Genomic DNA, 24248 nt, shown 5'->3' on the forward strand with positions numbered 1-24248 from the left:
TCAGCCCACGTGTGACGTCAGTTCCGTGAATTGCGCCCAGACCGTAGTCAGTCACCGGGATAAGGAAGCACTGCGCCATTCCTGCCTTCTTAACCTTTACACCCTAACATCAAAATGGATATTCTCCATAGCAATCTTTATACATTTTATATGGTACCGACAAGGAGAATTTGTCTTACAATCAAGAACTTCTTCAGGTAGACGATCATTTCAAATTTCCTTTTTTTTTCTTCATGACGTTAATGTTGGATGCAGGAGGCGCGCAGTAAGGAGAAATTAGATGCAATACTCACTGTTAGTATTAAGAGGATTGATACAGGTTTCAATGTAAACACGACCACTCAAAATAATCTCGATTCACGGTTCAAAGCTCTTGTCGTGTACAGCTTCAACTTTCTTTATTTTCAGTGTGGAGACAAACCAAATGCACTTCCTCTTATCGCTATGATAATCACAATGCCACCTCTACATACAGTAACAAATCTTTATGTACGTACATGCACCCAGGTAAGATGTATTTTCTTTGTACAATAACTTTGTTTTTATCACACCACAATAACTATAAATATTCGAGCTACTGTAGCATTCTTACGTTAATAAATACAGATTACAACCATAAACAATATTTTCCTTTTGGCTGACTTTCTCTTCCTATATTATGAATCTTGGGTAATTTAAAGTGTTGTTTTTGCAAGTGCCAGGGTGTCACTTGGTTGACAACCAGTTTCAAGTTGTTGCCATCGTAATCATGGTGATATGCATTGGACAGAAAGCCACTGGGTAACTGAAGAACGTTGTATATTTCAATATGAAGGAGTATTCTCACAGGGAATGCTGATAATGTACGGAATTATGCATTTTCATGTTTTTGAAATAGATATATTGTCTTTCTTTCTAACCCCCCCCCTCCCCCCTTAACTACAGCACTTCACCGAATTTTAACTCCAGCCAAGGTCTTAGTTCTTGTTGATAAAGTCCGCCGCGATTTGAACGACTGAAAGTATTTTCGAGGTTTAGATATCAACGCTTTAAAAGCTCTCTTGTACTGTTCGTTTAAACAACCGTAGCAAACTGGATTCAGAGCGTTCGGAAGCCACACAATCAAGTATAAATATTCCGAAAGTGGCTGTAGGTAGCTTAGATATGCCAGATCCGGATTAAACTCGTAAACGAGGTACAAAGTTTGGAAAGGAATGTAACACAGTACGTAAATAAGAAGCACAGTCATCAACATCTTGAGAAATCTCCTCTCCATCATCTGTCTCTTTATTGCACCCGCGGGATTCATGTTCAGCTTATTAGTATTTACTAATGAGGAGCGCGGACTCGAATTGGGCGAGGTGTTGAGTGAGCACGAACGATTGGGTCTCAGTGCCACTGGTATGAGGCGAAAATGTTTTAAAGTGGCTGCGATTTTTAGATACAGTCCCGAGATGGCAAGTACTGGAAGAAGAACATTCACGGCGTACATTGTTATTGTGTAAATGCGACGATAGAGAGTGTCTTTGTCAAGGTTATCTGAGAAAACATCCAAACAGTAGTAAATGCCAGGACTATCTGGAAAATCCAGGACGGTCATAGCACCATACGAAGGCAAAGAGAACAAAAAGGCAATAAGCCACAGCAGTGCGATGATCAAGCGTGTTTCTGATTTTGATGGTCGCATGACGAACGGGAACACCACGGCACGAAATCGATCACATGCTATGGCCACCAACGTGTTCGTTGTTACAAAGTTAAACACCACAACACTGGGTTTCAGCAATTTGCACATAGCTTCTCCCATCAGCCAGTTTCCAATAAAGAGTTCAGGTAACAAGAATGGGAGACAAAGCACAGATCCGATGTCGGAAATGGCCAAGTTCATAACTAAACAATACGTGCTGGTCTGAAGGCGACGAGTACGACTTGAAATAATACACACGGCGACATTGCCCACCAAGGCGAAAACGATGATTACAGCGTATATTACAAAGCGAAATATCTTGAGAGCGATCGGCTCCAAATAAGGCTGTAAATAAGACTCTGTTGCATTTGGGTAAGCAGTAGATGCATTCAGTTCATTTTCCATGTTTTGATCGCTGAAGCGGTTTTACTCGTCGTGTACTTTTGTCCACTTCTTCCTCGAAGATTCTTGAAGTTATTTCATAAAACTCTTGGTACCTGCAGCAAATCAAAGGAGATATTTTACTGATTAAATTATCTGTCAATTACCTTTCAGTTCTACAAACGATATGTCATATTGAAACTAAATTGATTACTCGTGAATACGTTTTGAGCTTGGTAAGTTTGTAAAATACAACCAAAAGCGAGGAAAGCTTGCCGATGATAATTAGTTTAGAGAAAAATTTGAATAAAAGCGAGGAACCAGTAGGGGTACTCATATTTGATCAGTCGTGCAGTGTGTTGACGCATCAAGAGCGTATTTTCACTTTTTCCTTTTTAAGGAGAAATGCAACGAAAATTCAGTTGGTATTGTCCTGCAACTAAACGTATTACAAATAATTCTCCGCTTCCAACAAGAGAGAGTTCATTTTCCTACCCGGGAAGAAAAAGTTACTTGGTAGAAATGATACGGATCTAATACGAAGCTGTTCAATTTCGCGTTTAACCACTGAGTATTTGAAAAGAATTGTCTACAACCCCTTGTTCCCGGAGCGCTTTTACGTAATTCATGAAGAACGCCCATAAAAATATTTTTCTAGAAGCAGCCATTAAAGATGGCCACACTAGGTGTTAAAAGGTGTTTATGTCGCCGCCGGTTGTGGCTTCCTGAAATATTTGTTTTCTTTTGTGTCGCACATGAAAAAAGATCCTACACAGACACTCATTATAATATTAATTACGGGCCATTTTGAGGAAGAGGAAATTGTTGTCTTTGGGTTGGGTTATTTCCTCATATTACTAGAAACACACCACAAAATTAATAAGAAAGTCATTGTGCTGTTTAAAAAGAGTTACCACACAGAGATCAACCAATCAAAGGGTCAGTAACAACATTTAAGAAAGAGAAACTGAAACTAAGAAATTCTAAACATCTTTGGCATTGATTCATCTTTAAGAAATACCAAGACAAAGACAAAGCCAAAATCAACAAAATAATTACTTCAAATAGCAGGTAATCATTTTAATCGTAGCATGTCACGAAACAAAAAGATGCACAGAGAAGAACGAATGATTGAGGAGATTTCGATATTTTGAGCAATGTTGTTCTCGCTCGAAGAGTCCACGAATTGCAGAGCACCAACATCACCAAAACCATCCATTTGCCTATCAAAACTTGAAAACCTTATTTCGACCTTATCCAAAGATGCAGTGAAGAGAACTCATTTTTTTTAAATTTGCGGCAAAATGGGCGAAAGTGTTCTCTCATGTCACGGAATGGTCGGCGAGTTCAAGAATTGTTTCACAACATCATATTCTAAACTATGCCAAGATTCAGAAAACTTATTTCATCTGAGGGCCTTTATTTGATCTGACAATGTCCCACACACCTCGTTTCGTGGGAATTACTGCCAAGCGGATGAGCTACATTAAATTGTTTTTCTTCAGCACGTTCCTCAAACTTAGTACAATGAGTGCTGAAGAAATCGGCAAAAGTGACGAAAACTCATTTCCTTGCACTCAAGGGGTAAGTGGTTGGTAAACACATTCATTATTCTTGTAAGCAGAATAAAAACATCATAAGACAATCAACACAAGCAATAGGAAATGGCGGAATGTTAAAACGTCCAATTAACTTCTAAAATTAATGCAGGAGGCTTTCAATGTTAAACTATACTGAAATACACAACCAATAACATTCTTTCGATCTTTTCTCTTATATTTTCCCTCTCGTACCATTTCCTTTAGCATACGCTCTGGACGGTATTAGCGGATGCTATCATCAAAATTATTCCACTTGTCATTTTACATTCGAACGTGGGTTTTTTCCAAATCACTGTCATTAATTAGAAAACAGCTCGATCTTAATATAGTCTATTTTTCACGGTGTTGTAAAGAAATAATGGGCTAACAAATGCTTCAAAATATCAACAATTCGAACAGAACGTCAATTGCTTACATGACACAATTCCGCTTAACATCTCTAATCGCTTAATAATTCTTCTTAGTAACACACGACCCGAAACTCATACCAAACAGTCTGTGTCTAGTCTCCTTATTATCGATCTAATTCGTGCTTGATTGTCTTAAGATTAATGAGTTCATCAAATTTCCGAATATGCCTTGCGATACGTTTCTATTCGCTCTCTTACTAACCATCAAACTCATGGTGCATCAAGTTGTCCAAAAGAAAATCTACTATATTTCTGTCCATACACGTTCAGCTATCTCTTAATTGTACGAGAGTCATTAATGTCCCTTGATACCAAGCGTTTTGCGACCCAAAAGAACACAAAAACATAGCACGAACCTGTTCCACAGTGGCCTGATTACGACGTACCGCGAAAACTGGATGCGAAAGATTACGTCGCACCTGTATTCCACGAGAAAACGTTGAACTTTTTCTTTATGACCTGTCAATTTTAGAGTGCTGGCCTTCCAATTTTGAACAGAGCTGAAGTAGAAGACCTAGAGAGCGACAACGCTTCCGAAAGGTTTGATCTTCCTGGCAAGCCAGAGAGATGAGTCTACAGACAGAAGACCACCACTTTACGATAAGACTCTCGTTTTCGAAAGAGACATTTTCTTCGATCCCATGCAATTGAGCTACAAAATTACAGATGCGCTATTAAAGGCCACGTCTCAAATAAGTTAGCTGTTAAAACCCGTATGTAGTCTCTGTACAGTAGCAATTCAAGATGTTTTTAGCAACAAATAATGGACTCAATCATTACTTGTCATTGATTGATGTTTGTCTGTGAAGTCAAGTTCTGTTTGCGCTGGATCCGTAGTACGACCATATGTTTTCTGGCGTAGACACAAAACTACCGAAAAGACTCAAGTAATATTGACATATTCCCGACACCAAAGACAGAAAATAAAACACATAAAAATAAGAGAGAAAAGTTCTTAAGGTAATTTGGTGCACAACGTGTACAAAACTCCTCCACCACAATATTGCTTTTAGTTTCCACTACAGGTCAATCATGTTCCACTGCGCGTGATTTTAAAAGAGCAGAAACTCTCCTTTGTCATCAAACGCTACAAGCTGTATTAAAGGATCAAAAGAAATTCCGAGCAACGCCACGAATATGGGAAACAGACAAACCTAGTCTACAGGAACAGGATCCCTCAAAAGACTTTACTTCCACTTATCCTCATGAAAGATCTCTAATCGGAAAGTTTCCATCAAGAACACCGAAAGATATCTTAACGAGCCCCGACATACTGTCTGAAATAATTTCTTCACTTAAGAATCCACAAAAATTTCCCTCTTTCATTGTTGAATCACAAAGACATAATGGTTTTACGAAAGGAGCCACACTCTTCTAGGAACCCCTCTGCCGAAGTGTTTTTCAACAAACGGAAATGTCAGTTATTAGAATGAGAGGCAAAATTCTGGTAGTTGTGTGTTCCGTGAATTTGGCATCGTCTCACAATTGTTATCTTTCAGTTTTTTTTCTCAACTACCATACTGGAAAAGGCACTGGGAAAAGCCTTAAAATGATTTCAGTACTTCTGCAAAAACGACCTAAACTGTGACTCATAATAAATTTAAAAAAAAAGAAAAAATAAATATAACAATTAGCGAGCAAAGGACTCTCAAATACTTAAAGATGGTGTTGAAGGATCGTGTGAGTGGTCAACTTCTCTATCAATCGTCACCAGATAATTCTGTTCTTTCAACTACTAGAAAATTCAATCATTACCAACTAATGCGTCAGGATAATGTGCTATCAAAGAAAAAATAAAGCGTAGAAAACGATTAAATTTGTGACCTTTCTAAACAAGAGTATGATATAGATTATTGTTTTCAAATTTTTCCAGGAGTTCTGTCAAAAGCGTTTAACGATAGGATGGGAACCTAAACTCACAAAAAAATGCGTGACAGTCCTTTTAAATGTGAAATGGGTTCATTCCTTAGCGAAAATTAGTTCTTGACCTCTTAAAAGTACTGCACAGTGTAAACATAAAGTGCCGTCGCTCTCTCTGATTTGCACATTGCCTACTTATTAAGCACACAATGTACGGTTCCGCCGTAACTCCACTACCATAGAATGGTTGACCTATGTAAACAACATTTTAACCGCGTGGCGCATACCGCTAAACGACTCATTTCAGCTATTGTTGGGAAGATTCACAATCGTGCTGAGCTTCCTAGCGGTATATATCTTCAAAAATGCAACTAAATCCTTTTGCAAACAACTCAAGCATATTTCTCTTTCCGCAAGGAGTTTTTCTTCCGCTTCACACCAGTCGCGCACCCTTTCCTAGATGAAAGGCTAGAAGAGTGGAACAAAAACGTACTTATGTCTGATTGCTGAATTCAGGAAATAGTTGAGTTGAGGTAAACACAAGGGTCATGCGACGGTCTGAATAAAGAAAAAACTGAAAGAAGTGAGAAATTATTCGACATTACAGCGCGTCGATATGTCGCAGTCAGCTATGTTTAAGCGACCTTCTAGTTTGTTCAAGGAACTAAAAAAAAAAAAGCCTTACCATACGAGATAAAAAGAAGAGCTTGTGAAAGAAAGCCTTGCATTTTTGTCTTATAGTGCCCAAATCGGGTTAAAGCTAAACGAAAAGAGACAAAAAGTAATATAGTGTAAATTTACCTAATCATTTCTAGATAGCCATCATAAAAAAAAAAAAAAAAGTTCGTGAAGGTCGGAGTTGAAATCAATTTAAAATCATAGTCTGCAAAGGTAAAGTCACTGCAATATCAACCTTCTACCGCCGAGAAAAGCTTAAGAATGAACTCAGGACGGCTCGCATCACTCCAGTTTACAAAGCTGATTTTTCGTAACTGAAACCTTTCATTCAAATCAAGTTCTGAAGGAAAGGCTCGCCGGCTAACGGCAAAATTTTAAAACTTGATCAGTTTCAGTAATTTCACCGCCAAATGGCAGATATCCTTTCTATCTTCAAACGCGACGATTTTCCTCGGCTAGCCTGGTTTCAGAAGTTATCACAACTCTGGCTGATCACAATTAAATATCAATCACCGCTACTAATGTTTTTTCGCCAGGTAAAAGTAAGAAAACGTAAGCCCTTAAGACGAAAGTGAACCCTGGCAAAAAGTAGTTTAAATGAACGTATCTCTTTCACAGTAGAAGAAATTCTAACAGCAGGATATATCATCTAAGATGTCTACATCATGAATTCGTACCTTAATCACGCTTCTGGCGCTTCTTTTGACATTAACAGTCTGTCCTTGATCTCCTTGTTAATCAATCACTACTCTATTGAGATGCGTTCACTTCACCGACCGAGAACATCTAATTTAGCTTGACCGTTGAAGTATTTCTTTATCAGAAAATTAAATAACTCCTAACACCTTATTTTATAAAAAAAAAACCCTGGACGAGACGACGTATTTCCTGCGGAACGGTAGAACCTTGACGTAAAAAAACTGCCCACCTCCGCAAAGTTTATACAAATTAACAACGCGTAACCTAGAACACCGCAACGTCACTTCTTATTCATAGGCTATAAATGTCTGGGATGGGCGCGAAGGTTCTATCTGAGGCGAAAGGTCAATTCTTCGCATTCTCCGACATCATCAAGAAGATGAGTTAAGTGGTACCACATTATGTATACCAAACGTCGCATTTCACTGGAAACCGTTTCGAAACGTAGCAAAAAAAGATGGTTTTGCTTTCCATGAGAAACAAGACGAAAGACAGCGGCATAGGATAAACGAGTGAACCTCCCATGTTGTGACGTAAACTGCTTAGAAACGGCGAAACATTTATAGTAAGGAATTCACCATGGCTTCTCTTGTGTCTCACTGCGTAATTGGAATGTTTCATGCGTCGACTTGCAAAAGAGGTCAACTGTTTCATACTGCTAAAACGGTGAGCTTTATCAACCATATATTTTTCTCGATGTCAAAATCTCGATCCAATCTATGGTATGCAATATTTACAGATCAAAAACACGCGTAGCGCAAACATGTAAACGAATACCCTGATAAGTAGACCAAAGTTTAGAACTAAAATCCTGTTAGCTTACTCTGATAAGAGATCATTAATAGAGCACTCTGTCAGCTTAGAAACGACTAGGGTTTTTTAGTAATAATGGCCATTGGAGTAATCCGATATCTGTAGTTTTAAGAGCCCTTTTGCAGGGAAAAACCGAACGTTACACAAACTGAACTGATCTTCAATAGCACCTATCAAACATTACCATCAGGATAAAAAAATTTTAAGTATGAAATATTTCCTCCGTCAACTCCCTCCGTCCCCCAACTCCTACTCATACGAAGGGTAAATCTTTCGACGCACTCACTCAATTGCTTTCATCGCTATAAAGGGATACTTGAATACCCTTAAACTGCGTTAAATTTCCCGAAGAAAAAAAAAGGGTCGTTGTGGAAAATTCGAATACAAATGGCCAAAATTGGATCTTCACCGTCAGAGCCTTCATCGCAACAGAACAGAACTGCTTTTTCTGCCGTTGTAACCGACGAGACTAAATTGTGTTTCATCCAATTGCTTTTTATTTTAAAAAATGCGTGCAAACTAGCGTGACGCGACAAAATAATAACAATCGAGGGTGGATCGAGATAAATAGAGGCGAGGCTAAGAACGGGACTCGTGCGCAACGTCATTCATCATAAGCTAAAAGGCAGGAAACAGTGAAGCTAAACCTAAACAACTGTCGTGGACTCAGATAAAATAAGACTCAAAGAGCATTACTTTGTTGATAAAAATCTGTGTGGTCACTCTGACGCCAAAGAAGAGAGCAAAGATGGTATCTATTCTTCGGCAAATACAAGTCACAATCTACAGAGCTGGAATTAGTAAAAGCAACCCCTTTTGTCTTCACATAAAAGGTTGTCGAGACAATCAGCAATAGAGACAAAATTAAGAAAGAAAACAAAGAAACAAACTTGCAAGATGCACCCGTAAGGTGGGGTGGGGGGGGGGGGGGGATACCACAAGACAGTTTGGTTTTATCAACTGAGTTGATAATGTAAATTGGCCACCGTAGAGTTTCTAAAGCTGACGTTTCGAGTGTTGGCCCTTCGACAAAACGAAATCATTCGTAAATGCTGATCTAAGCATATATGTTGAAATAGTTCGCCTGAGAACAAACAAAAAACTAAATAAAAATTGTCTTCTCCTTCTGGATTGTTCTTTTTTCAAAGAAATATAGTTTCAGACGCGCTTTATCCAAAAAACAAGTTTCTATTGCTGTAAAAGGTTAAAATAAAAGTCTAACCTCAATGAAAACAAAAACAAAAAAACACAAAAGCTGCTACTTTGTTGGATGAGGAAAGTTAAATCTCAATGATAATATTGCCTTCCTGTGTTCAGTCAATAAAATAACTCAAAAGTCACTTTCTTCATTTCAAGACGAAAAACATAGCAGATTTAACGTTCTGATTAAATCTAATCTTAGTTTTGCAGACGACTATTGGCTCAATTAAACTCCGGATTTGCGACACAGCTTTCCCAAAAATAAACGACAGTTAATTTTCTCTTAATCGAGAAAATACACAAGGTAAAAAGTGAAATAAAAGAACGTGTATCAAATAACCAAAACATAATGTAATCATAGATCATTTTAACAGGCCTGCGTCAAGATGAAGATAGAAGGGCAAAGGAAATGAATTCAAATTAAGAGGATTTAGAAACACAATCCAAAAGTTAATCGCTTATAACACTGCACAAGAAACACGGTAAAAAAGATTTTTGAATGATAAGCACAGGAAGTTACGACAAACGTCGGTCAGCTCGCAGGGACAGAAAAATTTCTAAAACACCTTCGTAGTGAAAGTTTCAATACAGTTATAAGTAGCAGCTCTCAATCATCCCTTCGTAAAATAAAAAACACGAACGAACAAATGCTGATCATTGTTGATGTCCAAGGACTCTTCAAAGACGTACGTTTTTGGCACAAAAATTGAGAACTTTCGTGAGATTACTCATGTTTCCATGGCTGGAATTTCCTAAGTTTGGTGAACTGTTTAACCCTTAACACTGTTACATCAGCATCCATATTCTCCATATTATACTCTTTACATTTCCTTTAGTACTGATTAGGAGAATTCGTTTAACAATCAAAGCTTTTTAGGTTGGCGATCATTTCTTTTATTCTCATAATCTAAATGAATTGAAATGATTCAGCAGTATTATTGTAAGGAGAAATTAAATGCTAGTCACTCTAACAGTTTATAAAATTAACCTATTTGTACCCTTTCGAGTGGTTGGTAAGATTAAGAACACGTAATTTATGAAACCAAAGGTTGGAAAAAGGAAGAACATTCAAATCTGAAAAAAGCATAGTGATACATAAAATTTTAAAGAATTTCTGGGTATCAGCTAAAATGCATTATATCCATAAGGGGTCAAAGGCATCCTAAGTTGGTACGTGAGCGAAGAAACCTTCCGAGTTATTATCATTAAATCTTAAGACCATAATGAACTGCTAGAGCATCTGGTAATACGTCAATGGGACTGATTAATCCGCTTACAAGTCGCCAATATAGATCGATAATTATAAAGACTACAGGCAAGGAATTGTGCCAAACTAACTCTTGTTCCAGAAATAGCTTTTGTTTTCTTAGCAACAAATTTCTGCTTCTTTATTTATCGATGTCAAGTTTCGTAGTAACAATATTTGTTCAGAATAACTTATTAAGGAGATTAGAGGGAAAGGGCTAAGAATTCTATTTAAATCTTTTTTCCCCATGGTTAACGAGTCCTTTACTTCAAAAAGGCAAGAGTATTTCACTGTTAAAAAAAATTTGGTGAATAAAAGGCCACATCTAAAACAGGATGACATCTGGCCGTGTTTTATCACGAAAGCAACCTCATTAAACCATTTCTATGCTGATCAAAGCTACTTTAGTTACCAGTTGATATATAGCAATTGATATAAGATATATAGCCTGTAATTACGTTATATCACATCATCTTGAACGACCATACAGATTGAAAAAATAATGCACGTGTGAAAAGCTTATATGTAAACCTAAAGGTGACCTCTTCTCTTGGTGTAAATCCTCCTCAGTTATGGAGCAAGTTCTCACAGAGGTTGAGAACAAATCAACACAAACCAAGCCATCAAGATGTTTTGCCAGTCCTACACAATCGTAAACAACCCACTACCCCACTCCCGTAATATTTCGGGACTAAAATATCAACTTTAAGTGAAATTCATCCGATTTCCTTCAAAAACACTTTCGAAGATCTATTGAAACGTTTAACCCATTTGTTCCTTCCTTAGTTGCTCTAATAAAACAAATATGTGAGACCAATGGTAAGATAAGGGTAAGGGTAGTAAACTGTCGTTGTGGCTCCAAGTTCTCGTCCTCAGAATAATCGGCAAAACAGATTTCACATTCTATGAAAATTTTAAAAGAATGCGTCGAAGTTAAGTCAAGATTAACAAACTTCATTTTGTAAAAGATGGTCCGACCCTTCGTTCCAGTATTGTTACAGGTGTTGGTAAGTTCCAGTGAGATATTTCAAACAAAGAAAACTAGCGCTTTTGAAGTGTAAGGCTTTCTAGCTTAGATTATGAAAATGCTTACCTACATTATTTGGGAGTTGCTTTTGTACAACTACAATAGTTCTAACGAAATAAGAATCTTGGCAAATACAGAGGAAATAATTGCGTTATGCTTTCATGACCTAAGAGCAGAACTCCCCCGCAAAAGACACTTGAGTAAAATTCACGCCAGTTCACAGGTCTCTCGGGGTCATAAAACACAAGTAGAATCATTTCCCGATATTCCCACGCATTGTTCCGCTTAAACCTAATCGGAAATTTTTATATATTTCGAAGGAGGAAATTTGTAATGAAACGACCAATTATCCACGTGAAACAGAAAATGAAAACTGAATTTACATTTTACGCCAGTCGCATCGTCACAAACGACCAAATTATCCACGTGAAATTGAAGACAAGAAACTTAATTTACATTTCCCGCCTGTCACATTACCAGACGTATCATTTAGGGAGTTCCAGCCTTCAGGCTGTTTCCCGTGACAGCGAAGCATTCAGGAAAAGGCGTTTGACTTTTAAAAATTTCGGTGTGCGAGAGAGGGATTTTAACACCAATATTCAAAAACAATAACAAATAGGATCTTACAAATAGGCGAAGTCTACGGCACTTTACATCAGAGAGAGAAGTTAGGAACCACCTGGTTCGATGATCTGAACAGACCAAACAAAAAGCCTTTCTGTATAAACCGGTTAAATTCACCGCCTTAAATATGAGAGAACACTGTAAAAGCAAAGGCAAGCCAATTTAAAAAAGTTGGCGATCCGAGGGAAAAAGCAGAGACAATCTCTTGTTAAAACATTTAACGACCGCCAAACAGAACATTTACTTAGGATATAACAAAAACATCCTCGACAAATGAACAAAAGATTATTTACGAAACAAATTTTGACCCTTCCTGTTTTTTAAAACTATTCCGGAGATCTCGTCTCAAAAGGTAGACTTCGGGCCAGTATGATGCTGTAAATACCAGTTTGAAACATCATAAAGGATGAGAGTGCATTTCCATCCCCGCCACCGCAACTCGCCACCTCCTAGCAACGACTATAAACTTGTTTTTCCTAAGGCTAAAATTGACAATACGGGGTGGGAACCCGGAAAATTAAGTAATTGCATTACACAACCAGCCATTTTAATTTAACAGGTAATAACTGCGAAAATTTTTTATTCAGCCAATAGTTGACAAACCTCTCGGGAGATTTTCCGTTTCAGACAAATATTTGCGATAATTATTTCGACGCGCCCCCGTGCGAAAATTGCAAACTTTCTTGTCTAACGAGCAGAATATGTGGAACTCGGACAATAATTATTGAATAAAGTTAAATTTACTTTGTAATTATTTGGAACTCTTCTGTAAATGTCACAGAACTTCTCTAATCACGAGCGAAAATCTCGATTTGAAACAAAAGCTAAGAAATTGTGAAGGAACTCTCAAGAAAAAGACGTCATTTTTAAACTCCAATAACACTACAAAGCTGGAAATTCTGAACCAGATATTACAAAAATAAACGCATCTCTGGGAAAAAAATACTTACATTAAAACTAAAACAGACTAAGAAAAACGGGAACGATGGACAATATTGTTAAAAACAAAGAAAATGATTGAATTTTATGGTTCATTTTTTGGTGTAAAAGCCACTAACACTAAAATACGATTTACACGTGGCAGATAAAGCACTAATTTCCAGCTACACACACTCAACATTAATATTGGTGTACTTCACAGCAAATTATTGACAGGATGTATAAAAAAAAAAAGGAGAAATTTTGTGTAACAATGAAACGGAAAGGTGATAATTATGCCGAGGTTGACAAAAAAAAAAACGTCTTACTGAACTTATATCTCGCTCAGATCTGGTTTGAAAATCCAACAAGAAATGAGCCGTCATATCAAATACAGGGATTTCCAATAGACTATTGTCTTTAATCTTATTTTAATGGTCTTTAATTCTTTATTTTCCTTTTTTGGCTTTTTCCTTTCACGATCGACCAAAGAATTCGACCTATCACTTTCACAGTAGATGTGTCGAGGCTTTTTAGCGCATGAATATTTCTGATGACAAAAATTGCTGCTCTCCCTGCACGAAGTAATATAGAAAATTAAATAGTATCCTACAAAAGCCTCCTCAATGGCTGCACTCCACAGCGCCCCTCGAAAACTCATTTTGTCTTTCAGTTTCAGCAAAAGAATTTTATTTTAAATCATTATTATTATTATTGATTTATTTTTTCTTTTCATTTTTTTTCTATTAAACAAGAAGCAACCTTGAGGCCAAACGTTAAGCTGGCGTTTGAAAAGCTGTGTTGTACACAGTGAAGTTTTTCAGTGAGTTTCCTTTTGAAGATTGGTAGGATTTTGCGTTTCGCACTTGAAGAGCAATCTTTTGCGGTTCGAGATGAATGGCATTTCTGCTGGGAACTATTTCGTTGATTTTTGGTTGAAACAACAGAGCACAAGGAGAGAGGAGATACTTCATATCATCCAACCAGTCGACTTATTAATTTAATTAAATTTAATCAAATTTGCGGTGCTTTCTTGGTATTTTCAAAATTTTTCATTATTTTTTCCTCAGGAACTTATCATCGAAAAGTGTGCACAATCTACCTAATCCACACAACTCAAATTCGCAAAATTTTTGTGAATGTACGTTCCGTTACGAAGGTTGGGAGTACTCGAAGCATTGTGCACGAGTCAGCAATTTATCCTTCACTTCAGCTCAAAATTCGCAAAATTTTTATGAATGATTCGTTCTGTTTTGAACGTTGGGATTACTCGAAACTTTGATTCTTCTGCATTATGCACGAGTCACCAATTTATCCTGCACTAGAGCTCTACACTGCTAAGACTCTACTGAAGTTTTACCTCAGTTACGGCTAGTACCGTCTCGTCTCAAAACTGCCTCTGCTTCTCTTCCGCTAAACCGGGCTTCATTTACTTCTTCTAAAGTAGCCGATACTTTATCTTCCTCCTTTTGTCTTTGATCAAACCAAGACACGATCACTTATATCTGTTTCAACCGGGTTAATGGCATGCAAATCTATTTAACGACCTTCCTTTATTGCTTAATGACTGTTTGCCAAACAAAAGGTCACCCACATATTGCGCAAGTTTCCCTTTAGCTGGGTTTTACGATAGGAACGCGTTTAAGATACGTTAGACGTACTTTTATTTACATCTTTGTTAATAATTACTAAGCTTACGTTAAAGATGTACCAAGAAAAAAGGCAAAAGTTACAGATGGGAAGATGCCGACAACAAAACTACTTAGATTCACAGACATGGTTTAATACTACCCTGGAGAAAGATCAAGGCCCGGATTGTGTTCGTATTTGTCTGATGCGATTAAGTGCTTCCGCAAATTGATTTTGTAAATATTTCTTTGAAGTGATGGGAAAAACGCCAAGTCGGCGACAAAATGTCCTGAGGCGAAGTTTCCTAATTTCCGACAATTTACATAGTTACAGAACAAGGAACACTCTTTCTTAAACTAAAAAAAACTTGGAGTTGATTATAAGAAACTGTTCGTTCGATCAAACAGTCGCTTATTATGTCGAGACTTAACTAGTAATAATAAAAAAAAATTCCCATTGAACAGGCACGTGCCACAAATATATTATCGTATCAGCAAATAAATACTTTTATTGCAAAATGATGCTTAAGGGATTTTAATGCTGACTGACGTCAAATAAGATTTCATGCGATTTCTTACCCCGTTTTTTGGTTCAATCAATGACGAAATTTTATTGAATTGATTTATGTTTGGTTTGTATCAATACAACGGGGACAAACATTTCCAAGAATTTTTTCTGTATATACTGCAGCCAGGCAAACCCAACGAATAATTCATTTCATTAAATTCAAAGTCCAGTTGCGGAGAAAAAACACACTTAATCTAATTTTTGATCAGTCTCTAATTACAGTCATAAACAAGATTACTGAATAAGGATTGGTAATAAAAGTATTATCTTAATGAAGGCATTATGTGAATATTTACCCGGGAAAGTCTAAACCTGGACTAACTGTCGGCTCTCCGGTAATGTTAAAAGTTTAGAGTAATAATAATCATGATCATAATAACAAAAATAATAGCAACAATAACAATAGCAATATTATTGTAGAAATGACATTTTAGTTCTTCCATTTCCTTTTAACAATTTCTTTGAAAATCAATTATGTTACATATAAGCTATCTTATTGTGCAAAGACACAACATCATTATTATTTGTTCACGCTAATAGTGGCTAAACAGTAAAAAATTGTGCATCCGGTGAATCCTTTACACTTTAGCATCAGTTTATGCATAATCTCCGTTTTATTCCCTACCCAATTGTTATTGTACTGACATGGATGATTTTTTTAACGACCTACAGTTTCTTTTGTCGGCGATCATTTCATATATATTCATGACCCTAATATTTGATTCAGCGAGGATATAGCAAAGATAAATTAGATGCTAGTCATAATCTATTTGGTGGCACATAGCTGTTGCACTGACATGGATAATTTGTTTAACCATCAATAGCTTCCTTAGTCGGCGATCATTTCATTTATATATTAATGACCTTAATGTTTGTCTCAGTTATAACCTATTTGGCGGTAAATAACTTTTCAGGCTATCAGAGGAATTCTCTTGTCCCATCAGAATCAACTTACCCGTGATTATGCGCTTGATCCCGGCGAACTCAGCCCAGGCGCGTTCTTGTTAGACAAATCTGTCCTCTGTTTGCCATACTGAATAATCACTGGTTTACCCTTAAACATGAAGCCGTTCACCTGATTCAAAGCTTTATTCGCTGTGTCGATGTCTACAACCGAACCAAAAAACCAAGAGAGGATGAAAATTGTTCATTGGTTGAAAAAAAAAAAATACTTAGAGTGAGTCCCCCCAGTCTCGTGTAAAGCATCGTAGGTAGGTTTCAAAGAAAAATAACCACAGTCTGCAGAACATCAAAAACTTCAGCCTTAAAAAAACTCTTTACGGTGGCAGATTTACATTATCAACTCAGTTGACGCAGCACCAGTTTCTTCATAAACTTGTCCCCCTTACAACTGGTTTAGGTTTTCACAGAAAAAAGATCATCGCTGTCATATGTACCACTATAGAAGTCTTGAATACAGAGCCTAAGAAATTGAACTGCGGAATAAAGAATGTTGAATTGATGCAAAAGCATCACGAACCTTGAAGAATTCGTCTTCTGAACAAACCTCACCTGGCATAGTCACAAACGCTTGTCCAATCATCTTTCCCTTCATAAGTCTGAAAGTAATTTTAGGTCCCTCTTTGTCCTGAAATCTTATAAACAGAGAGACCAAGTCTGCTTCCGTTGTCTTGTGATGCAAATTCTTTACGAATAGGACCTACGAAATATCAAAATAACCGTCGGGTATTTTAGATCAAATTCGTGACAGGTCAGGCTCCTGTGTGGCGACCAACACTACTGGTAAGCTACAAGAGTGTTTGTAACTGGCTGTAGCTAGCTGCTAATAAGAAAGTGAAAAAAATAACAAATAATTTTTACTTGAGTGTCGAAAGTAATCCAAAACTGCGTTGGCTCTGCTGTACTACGCTGTGTTATGGGTTTAGAGATCTCGAGCCACTTTCTCAAATTTAAGTCAGAAAACACCAAAATTTTTTTTTCTTACACCATATGCTAAGAAATTTCGCCAGACAAGTGCTAACGAGTTCTTGATATTGAGCAGTTTCATGCCATCCTGTTGTTGCAAGAATTTGGGTGTCAGACAAGCGGCAAAAGACCCACAAGTCTGCTAAAGGGTTTTGAATCCCCCGCACCCTTCGCCTAAATCTACCACCTACTATGGTGCAAGGTGCGTCCTACTACTAAACGACGTTGCACATACGTTCTATCCAGAAAACTCAATGTAGAATTGAGCACTTCCAGAAGTAAAAACCACTCATACAACTTACAGATAAACTTACAGATACCTTGTTTGGTTCTCCTGGGTGAAAATTTGCAAATTTTGGAATCTCCTTTATTTGCTCTACCGACAGTCTATTTTGAAGAATTTCTTCCTCTTCAATAGGTTTAATGTTATCAGGCAAGCGGGTATCACCGCTGTCGTTGTTTTCCAGCGACCCCTTTTTGACCAATGAACTTTGACTGGAATTATCACTGACTTCTACCAAACGTTCACTGGCTCGCTCTGGGCTGTTGGAGGACGGTAATTTTCGTTTGGACTTTGACAATATCTGATCCGCTTCCATTAAAGTTTGCAAAAGTGGATCATTCACATGAATGGCTGAAAGGAAGGATATGAATCACAGAGTGACAATAACCAATGATAGTTTTTACGAAATGTAGCTGAGTTGTGGAACGGGAGGGGAGGGGACATAGAGGGTGAGAATAGCTCCCTTCCCGTACCCAGTCTCTCGTCTCTTACACCTCTGACTCCCGTCTCCTGCCCTTTGAAACACTTCAGCTTAAAGATTTCCAAAATGTTCGCAATTTTAGATTTTTCTTACTTTCCACCTAACAAAGTTCCAACAGTCCCAAGTTTCATCCAGTTACAACAGATAAGCCCACCTTGTTTCCTTGGTTGCACCAGATGGCTCAAACTGCTCCCTTTCTCCGTTCCCCTGTGAAGTGACTGTTCAACTTCCAGAGCATGCCTGCTCAGAACTCGCACGTTGGAGAATAATTCTGGAGAAGACAAGGCCTCCTCTCGCCTTTGGATTCTTTTCTCCAACTCATGAAGCTTTTCTTGCTCAGCAACAGGATTGGCACCATATCGACCTATTTTGGGAGCCTGTGCAATCAATTAACAGGGTATTAAAATGAGCAAAGACATTGCAAATGGACTGAAAAAATTCTCAACCAAAGAAAATTCCTACCCAAGAAGTTTATCTGAGCTGGCTTAACTCTTTACACCCTACCATCAAAATGCAACTTCTTCATACTGTTCTTTAGAAATTTCCTATGGCACTTACAGGGAGAATACATCAAACAATCAATAGCTTCTAGCGTTTCTGAAAACCTATTTTATCCTCATGAATGACCTTAATGTTTGATTCATAGGTAACACTGTGGGGCGGAATTCGATGCTTGGCACTCTTAGGTGCTGAAGGGTTAATGATTTTATCAATAAAGGGCAAAATTACTGAGGGCTGATTGGTTGAGAGAGAGGGCATTTTTTTCTTAATCGAGGGCATTTTTAGTAATCAAGAGAGGGCATGATTACCTGTTAATGATTGGCTAATCCGTGCGCGCGTGATTTTCCTTCGTATAAATTTTGCCCTTTATTGATAAACAAGTAATCCCATGAGACCTCGCACTATTAAGGATTAATTGTACTTGAGTTTTCAAAATTTTCCAAATTGCCCGAGTCGCTTCGCAACTCAGGCAATTTTGGAAAATTTTGAAAACTCTCGTGCAATTAATCCTTAATAGTACTTGGCCTCATGGGATTACCTATACTAAGCAAGCTTTTAACAACTTTTTATCTCTTGAGTGTGTTTGTTTTCTACCTCCTCTTCAGCTTCGTGACTGAATTGTAAGTTAGACTTGCAGGCTGTGACCTCTGTGGGGTACAAGTGGCCCAAATATCCTTGTGCAAACAGAGCTCACCTTTGTAATATAACCTGCTCACCTTTGTAATATAACCTTCTCGCTCCAGTTTGAACTGGATTTCTTCTTCATTGAAGCCACACTCTTTAAGGGTCTGGACATACTGTTCATGATTCTGTAACAATCGATAATCTTTTAAACTCATTGCACCAGTTTTATCAGGACAAAATGGTTTGTAGGATGAAGAGGATTGAAATGACCTTTTCCTGTTCAACTCACTAACACAAAATGAAAAAAAAAATCAAATAAACAATAATAAGAATATTATTATTGCAATTTAGAACGATACTCCATTTCACATTTTGCATAAAACCAATTGTCACCTCTCCATAAGTAACTGAGCCTAAACAAGTTTGGTCCAGGCTATGGATACTGCAAATAGTCATGGTTGGTATATTGCTTTACATTTGCTTAACTTATAATGACACTCAGAGGTTGTTGTTTTTTCTATGACAAAAAATTTACTTGCATAGACAAAAGTCTACAGCCAATTTCTAACTGGAGAAAAAATAGTGGCAAAATGATGAGTATGGCATTTCTCCAATAGTAAGACAGAGGGCTGAATTTGTGTAACACTGCCAACACCTCCATTATCCTGCTGTACATGTTCAATTAGTAAAATGGAGAAGGACAGGTTACATACCCGAAGCAATTTTCTTTTTCTTTTTTTTTTTCTCATACACTACTATCATGCCAATTTCTATCACCCTGTCTCATTAATTAAAGGCCTGGAACAGGCTGCACCTCAATGAAAACCATCTACACTACGCATCCCCTTGTGTGAATATGAAAATGATGTCCCAGCCTCTCAGCTGATAAAAACCACCCAGTCTTCAGTCTAACAATGTACATGACTAGCTCACTAGCATAGATATAATACTTTCATTTACCACTTTTTCCTTGTAATAATTCTAAGCCAATCATTATACTGTGGATTAATATCATGTAGTATAGTCCTTGGTTTATTGTTTACCTTTCAAGAGTAACATTGGTTTCAAGCTGATTCTTCACCATACCCCTTAGGTGTTGATCAGCCTCAGACTCTGTCCCAGACCCTGGGACTCCAAGACGTTGATCCTCAAATGGTTTGGAGTCATTCCTGTTCATACGAATAACTCCACGGCTCTGGTAACGAGATGGATTTCCACTAATACAAGACATAACAGATACAATAATTAACTATCACCAGATGCACTTTTTCTTTCCTTTTCAAAAATGAAGGTCTGATCATGCAAAAAAGAAATTTGTGTTTTGCTTCAAATAATATTCTTCTGATGTTAAGTTGCATTCCACCTCAGATCTGTCAGAAGATGATTCTTGTGAAAATATCCATGAAAAGAAAACTTAGTGATCCAATGATGAACCAATAATTTAACTTGACAATTTAGAAATATCATAAATTCTCCGTATCTTGCAATGCGCTGATACCAAATTACCATATTTTGTAGACTTAGCTTAATTAAATAACATCTATTTAATTATGATGTATTTGAGCTCACTAACTCTAGTAACAGCCAGTTTTCACTCATGAATGGGTCAGAGCTGTGATCAGAAGTATAGAATGATACAATGCAGTGAAAGTCACACCAGCAGAATCAGAAACAATATACTGGTGGTGCTTGTAAATACAAATAGCTACAGGTTTACTGCTCTTGGAAGGCCTGAGAGCTGATATTTTGAGTAGCCAGTCAGTTTTTCTAATTTGCAGCCAACCTTTTCAATATTAGTTTTCACTCTATCAGATAAGCAATTAACAGTCATAAGTAGAATTGGAGGAAAAATGGAAACATTGTGATTCTTTTGACTCTGATCATTTGAATCTTTCTTTTACTCTTCACTTACCATGGAATTCCAGTCTGTTCATATGAGGTTGGATCTGGCTTAAATGGTTTTCCACTGACTAAAAGTTGTAACAAGACATATTTAAGTTTAGAATGACAATAGGAAATGCTTTAAACCTTTTAACCCTTAAACTAACATAAGCGACCAAGACAGAATTTCTCTTTACAATATCAATACAATATCAAGCAGACAAGTTATGGGAATAAATAAAAATATCAATTGGGGAATTATAAGTTGATCCAATACCAAATTCTCTAAATTACCATCATGAGAATAGTATGGCAGGAGTGAGAAGAATTACTAATGAGATCTTGGGAGTGAAAGGGTTAAAATTTTCATCACCACCTCTAAATAAGTACCTTCACATCCCCTGTTTTCATGGAATATTAGGGAGACATTTGCAGTATTGGCTATGTTTATAAACTTTAATCAAGCACTGCACATTTTAAATCAAGACTTGTCACTGTTTTAAAAATTTTAGTTTGGGGAGATAATTACAAGCATCAACAGTGCCACTTTGAGATGTGGGATTTTCTTTGTACATCAACACACTGCTTATGATACTGTTTAGAAGCTAATGGTTTTTACAGAAGATCTAAGTGGGAGAATCAAATAAGTATCTGCCTTCTAGTCTGCAGAAGATCTTGTGCGCACAAAGGCAACTCTGCCGTGTGAAATGTATGGTAATAAAAGAAATTATCGCACGTGCATCTGCCACACTCTGCAGACAGGCCTGCCTTCATATATGTAGCCATAATACTCATCTTATTCTTAAAATTTTTAGGAAAGAGCCTCACACATTTCATAAAGGATTTAAGGTAAATTTACAGGGGTTTTATATCAGGTGCCCATGATGAAGGTAACTCTCTTGACCCCTTGGGTACTAAGGATTTATTTGAACACTTGAACATCGAAGGTGATCGATAATTTAGATCCGATGGTCATGCTCAATTGTTCAAGAGTTCATCTGATTTCAATACCAATCTCAGAATGCTTGTTATGATACTGTGCCTGAAGCGTCTTCACCTTGTAATTGAACTGAAGCAAGCCAGCGGAAAATATAAACTTCTTTTTTATCGCTGCTACGTTCCCTAATATCGAATTAATTTAATATGAAACTAAGTAAGTTGAGTATAACAATTAGCAGCTAATATGGTCGACTAATAAATTCTTCATTTTACCTGATCCTCCAACCATCTTTAAATCGTCTGAAAAATTACCTTTGGGATGAAATAAATCGTTTTAGGTTTAAATGTATATAACATGAAAAAGTATCACTATTCAACATCAAATCGGCCATCTTGGAAAAGTAATTGCAGGGATCTGGGCATGAATATCTCACTAAGGGCCTTCATAAAGAACTCTGGGACTGCAATGGCGGCTATGTTAGTCAGTCGTGTCCTGTTGCCTCAAAGGCTTTCTCAGCATCTTCCTAAGGTTCCGTGGGTCAGAATGTTAAGTTCTGACACTAGTGATAATGGAGAAAAACCAAAGATATCAGTGGAAGGCCACACGCCCACCCTCTCTGATTTAAAAGAAACACTCAAGGGAATAAGTACAGAAGCAAGCCGGCCAGTTGTGCAAGAAGTGAAAGGAGAAAAGGAAAAAGTTGTAAAAAAATCATTCCTAGAGATTCTTGTTCCCAAAGTGTCACAAACTAAGGGAGCGCCGATAAAAGGAAAAGAAAATGGAATTGCGAAGAAGGGCGAGGGAAAAATTTCAGTCGGTGGTATCCTTTCCTTCTTGGCGAAACCCTCACAAGAGCCTATAGGGAACAAAAGTCTGAAGAGTATTCGAGAAAGGTCATTGGGAAATGCTAGTGAGCTGAGAAAAAGTATTATGGGTGATAAAACGAATGTCAAATTTCCAGCATGGGAAGGAGAGAGATCACAGTGGATAGAAAAGAGCCTCGAGGACTTCGAGAAGGCACAGACCAACTCGACTACTGCTAAGGCACAAAAAACTGATCCCAAGCTGAATGAGAAAATAAAAAAGGTACTGTCAGGACTACAGGTGGGACCTCAAAAGAGTGGAACAGCTGAGAGGCTTGTTGCGGCAGCGGAAAACTGGGGTAAAACCCTCAACACTCGAAAGAGATTGATTCAAGAGGAATACTTACAGCAAACCACACAGAATTTGTCAGAGGCACCAAGCTGGGTGTCATTTGACGAGAGCGAGAAGACTGGGTTATTTGATAACGTCTTCAAGGAGGCAAAGCACGGAAAGTTGAACCCCATCTCTCAATCTGATTTCTTGTTCCATCTCTTCGTCACAAACAGGTTCCAGACCCAAGAGTCAGTAGGAGTGTTGAGGAATTCATTCAGTGAACAAGTGAGGCTTTCCAACAGGCTCTGGACATACCCAATAGACAATGAAGTGTGTAACTCAGTAGAAGAACAGAATACCAGTTTTGAAGAGCATGTATTTCTGGAGTACTTATTGGATGAGTTTCCTAATAAAGGTCCAGTTCGCCGTTTCATGGAATTGGTCATCAATGGATTACAGAAAAATCCATTTTTGACTGTAGCACAGAAAAAGGAAAGAGTTGGATGGTTTCATGATTATTTTGCCAATTTTTCTGAAGAGGACCTTAATTTCTGAGAGTTGAATGTTAAAATCTCAATGTAATCTCGCTTTTGCAAGTAATGTATTAATTACCTTCAAGAACACAATTTGTTTCAGCCCTGTTTCAAGAAATTAGAACTTACCATTTGATGTTTGTAGCCTTGTGGTAACTGTGTCGTAGGTGTCAGAGTGCTATTTATTATAATTTTTTTTACCTGAGTACATTTTTTTAACTACTGGTAGTCATTTTCAAGGTGCATAGATAGAGCTGCACTCAGAGACTGGAAAACGGACTTGTTGGCGATGGTTTCGAGCAACTGTCACAACATTTTTGGATGAGATCTTTCAGTATTTGAAGTGTGCACTCACATGAACATAATAGTTGAGAGACCAAGACCAAGACCAAGACCACTGTTTTTGTAATGAGGCTTCAAGTAAGAAATTAAATGAAGATGAACCACAATTAATCTTAATGCATTCATTGGAATAGGGGCACTTCTTGGAATGTGGGTGCTTATTCAATAGGGCCATTATTAGCAAAAGCAAACTTGGAGGGGGCACATTTTAGTGAAAGAGTGCATATTGGAAGGAGAGCACTAAATGGAATCATTATTGTAACAGCAAATATCCCTCAACT

The 24248-nt window shown here is 37.5% G+C and overlaps 3 protein-coding genes across 3 annotated transcripts; 1 reads left to right on the forward strand and 2 right to left on the reverse strand.

The window, feature by feature from the left end:
- Positions 1–351: 351 nt before the first annotated feature.
- LOC149035619 (neuropeptide FF receptor 2-like) lies at positions 352–2071 on the reverse strand. Its single transcript, XM_089191792.1, has one exon. It carries the CDS (start codon positions 2069–2071, stop codon positions 929–931), a length of 1143 nt encoding a protein of 380 aa, XP_089047918.1. The 3' UTR covers positions 352–928.
- LOC113680231 (RNA-binding protein 41) lies at positions 352–22377 on the reverse strand. The gene is made up of 9 exons (XM_027197252.2): positions 22228–22377; positions 21047–21104; positions 20178–20351; positions 19227–19422; positions 18164–18386; positions 17566–17879; positions 16832–16979; positions 16275–16426; positions 352–2163 (listed from the first exon to the last, which is right to left on the reverse strand). The coding sequence occupies exons 1-8, from the start codon at positions 22241–22243 to the stop codon at positions 16281–16283; spliced, it is 1275 nt and encodes a 424-aa protein (XP_027053053.2). The 5' UTR covers positions 22244–22377; the 3' UTR covers positions 352–2163; positions 16275–16280.
- A 19-nt stretch (positions 22378–22396) lies between these two features.
- Positions 22397–24074, forward strand: LOC113680268 (uncharacterized). The gene has a single exon (XM_027197289.2). It carries the CDS (start codon positions 22421–22423, stop codon positions 23645–23647), a length of 1227 nt encoding a protein of 408 aa, XP_027053090.2. The 5' UTR covers positions 22397–22420; the 3' UTR covers positions 23648–24074.
- Positions 24075–24248: the final 174 nt, after the last annotated feature.

The sequence above is a fragment of the Pocillopora damicornis genome, chromosome 13 (assembly GCF_964200805.1).
Source record: "Pocillopora damicornis chromosome 13, jaPocDami1.2, whole genome shotgun sequence".
In the NCBI taxonomy this organism is placed as follows: domain Eukaryota; kingdom Metazoa; phylum Cnidaria; class Anthozoa; order Scleractinia; family Pocilloporidae; genus Pocillopora; species Pocillopora damicornis.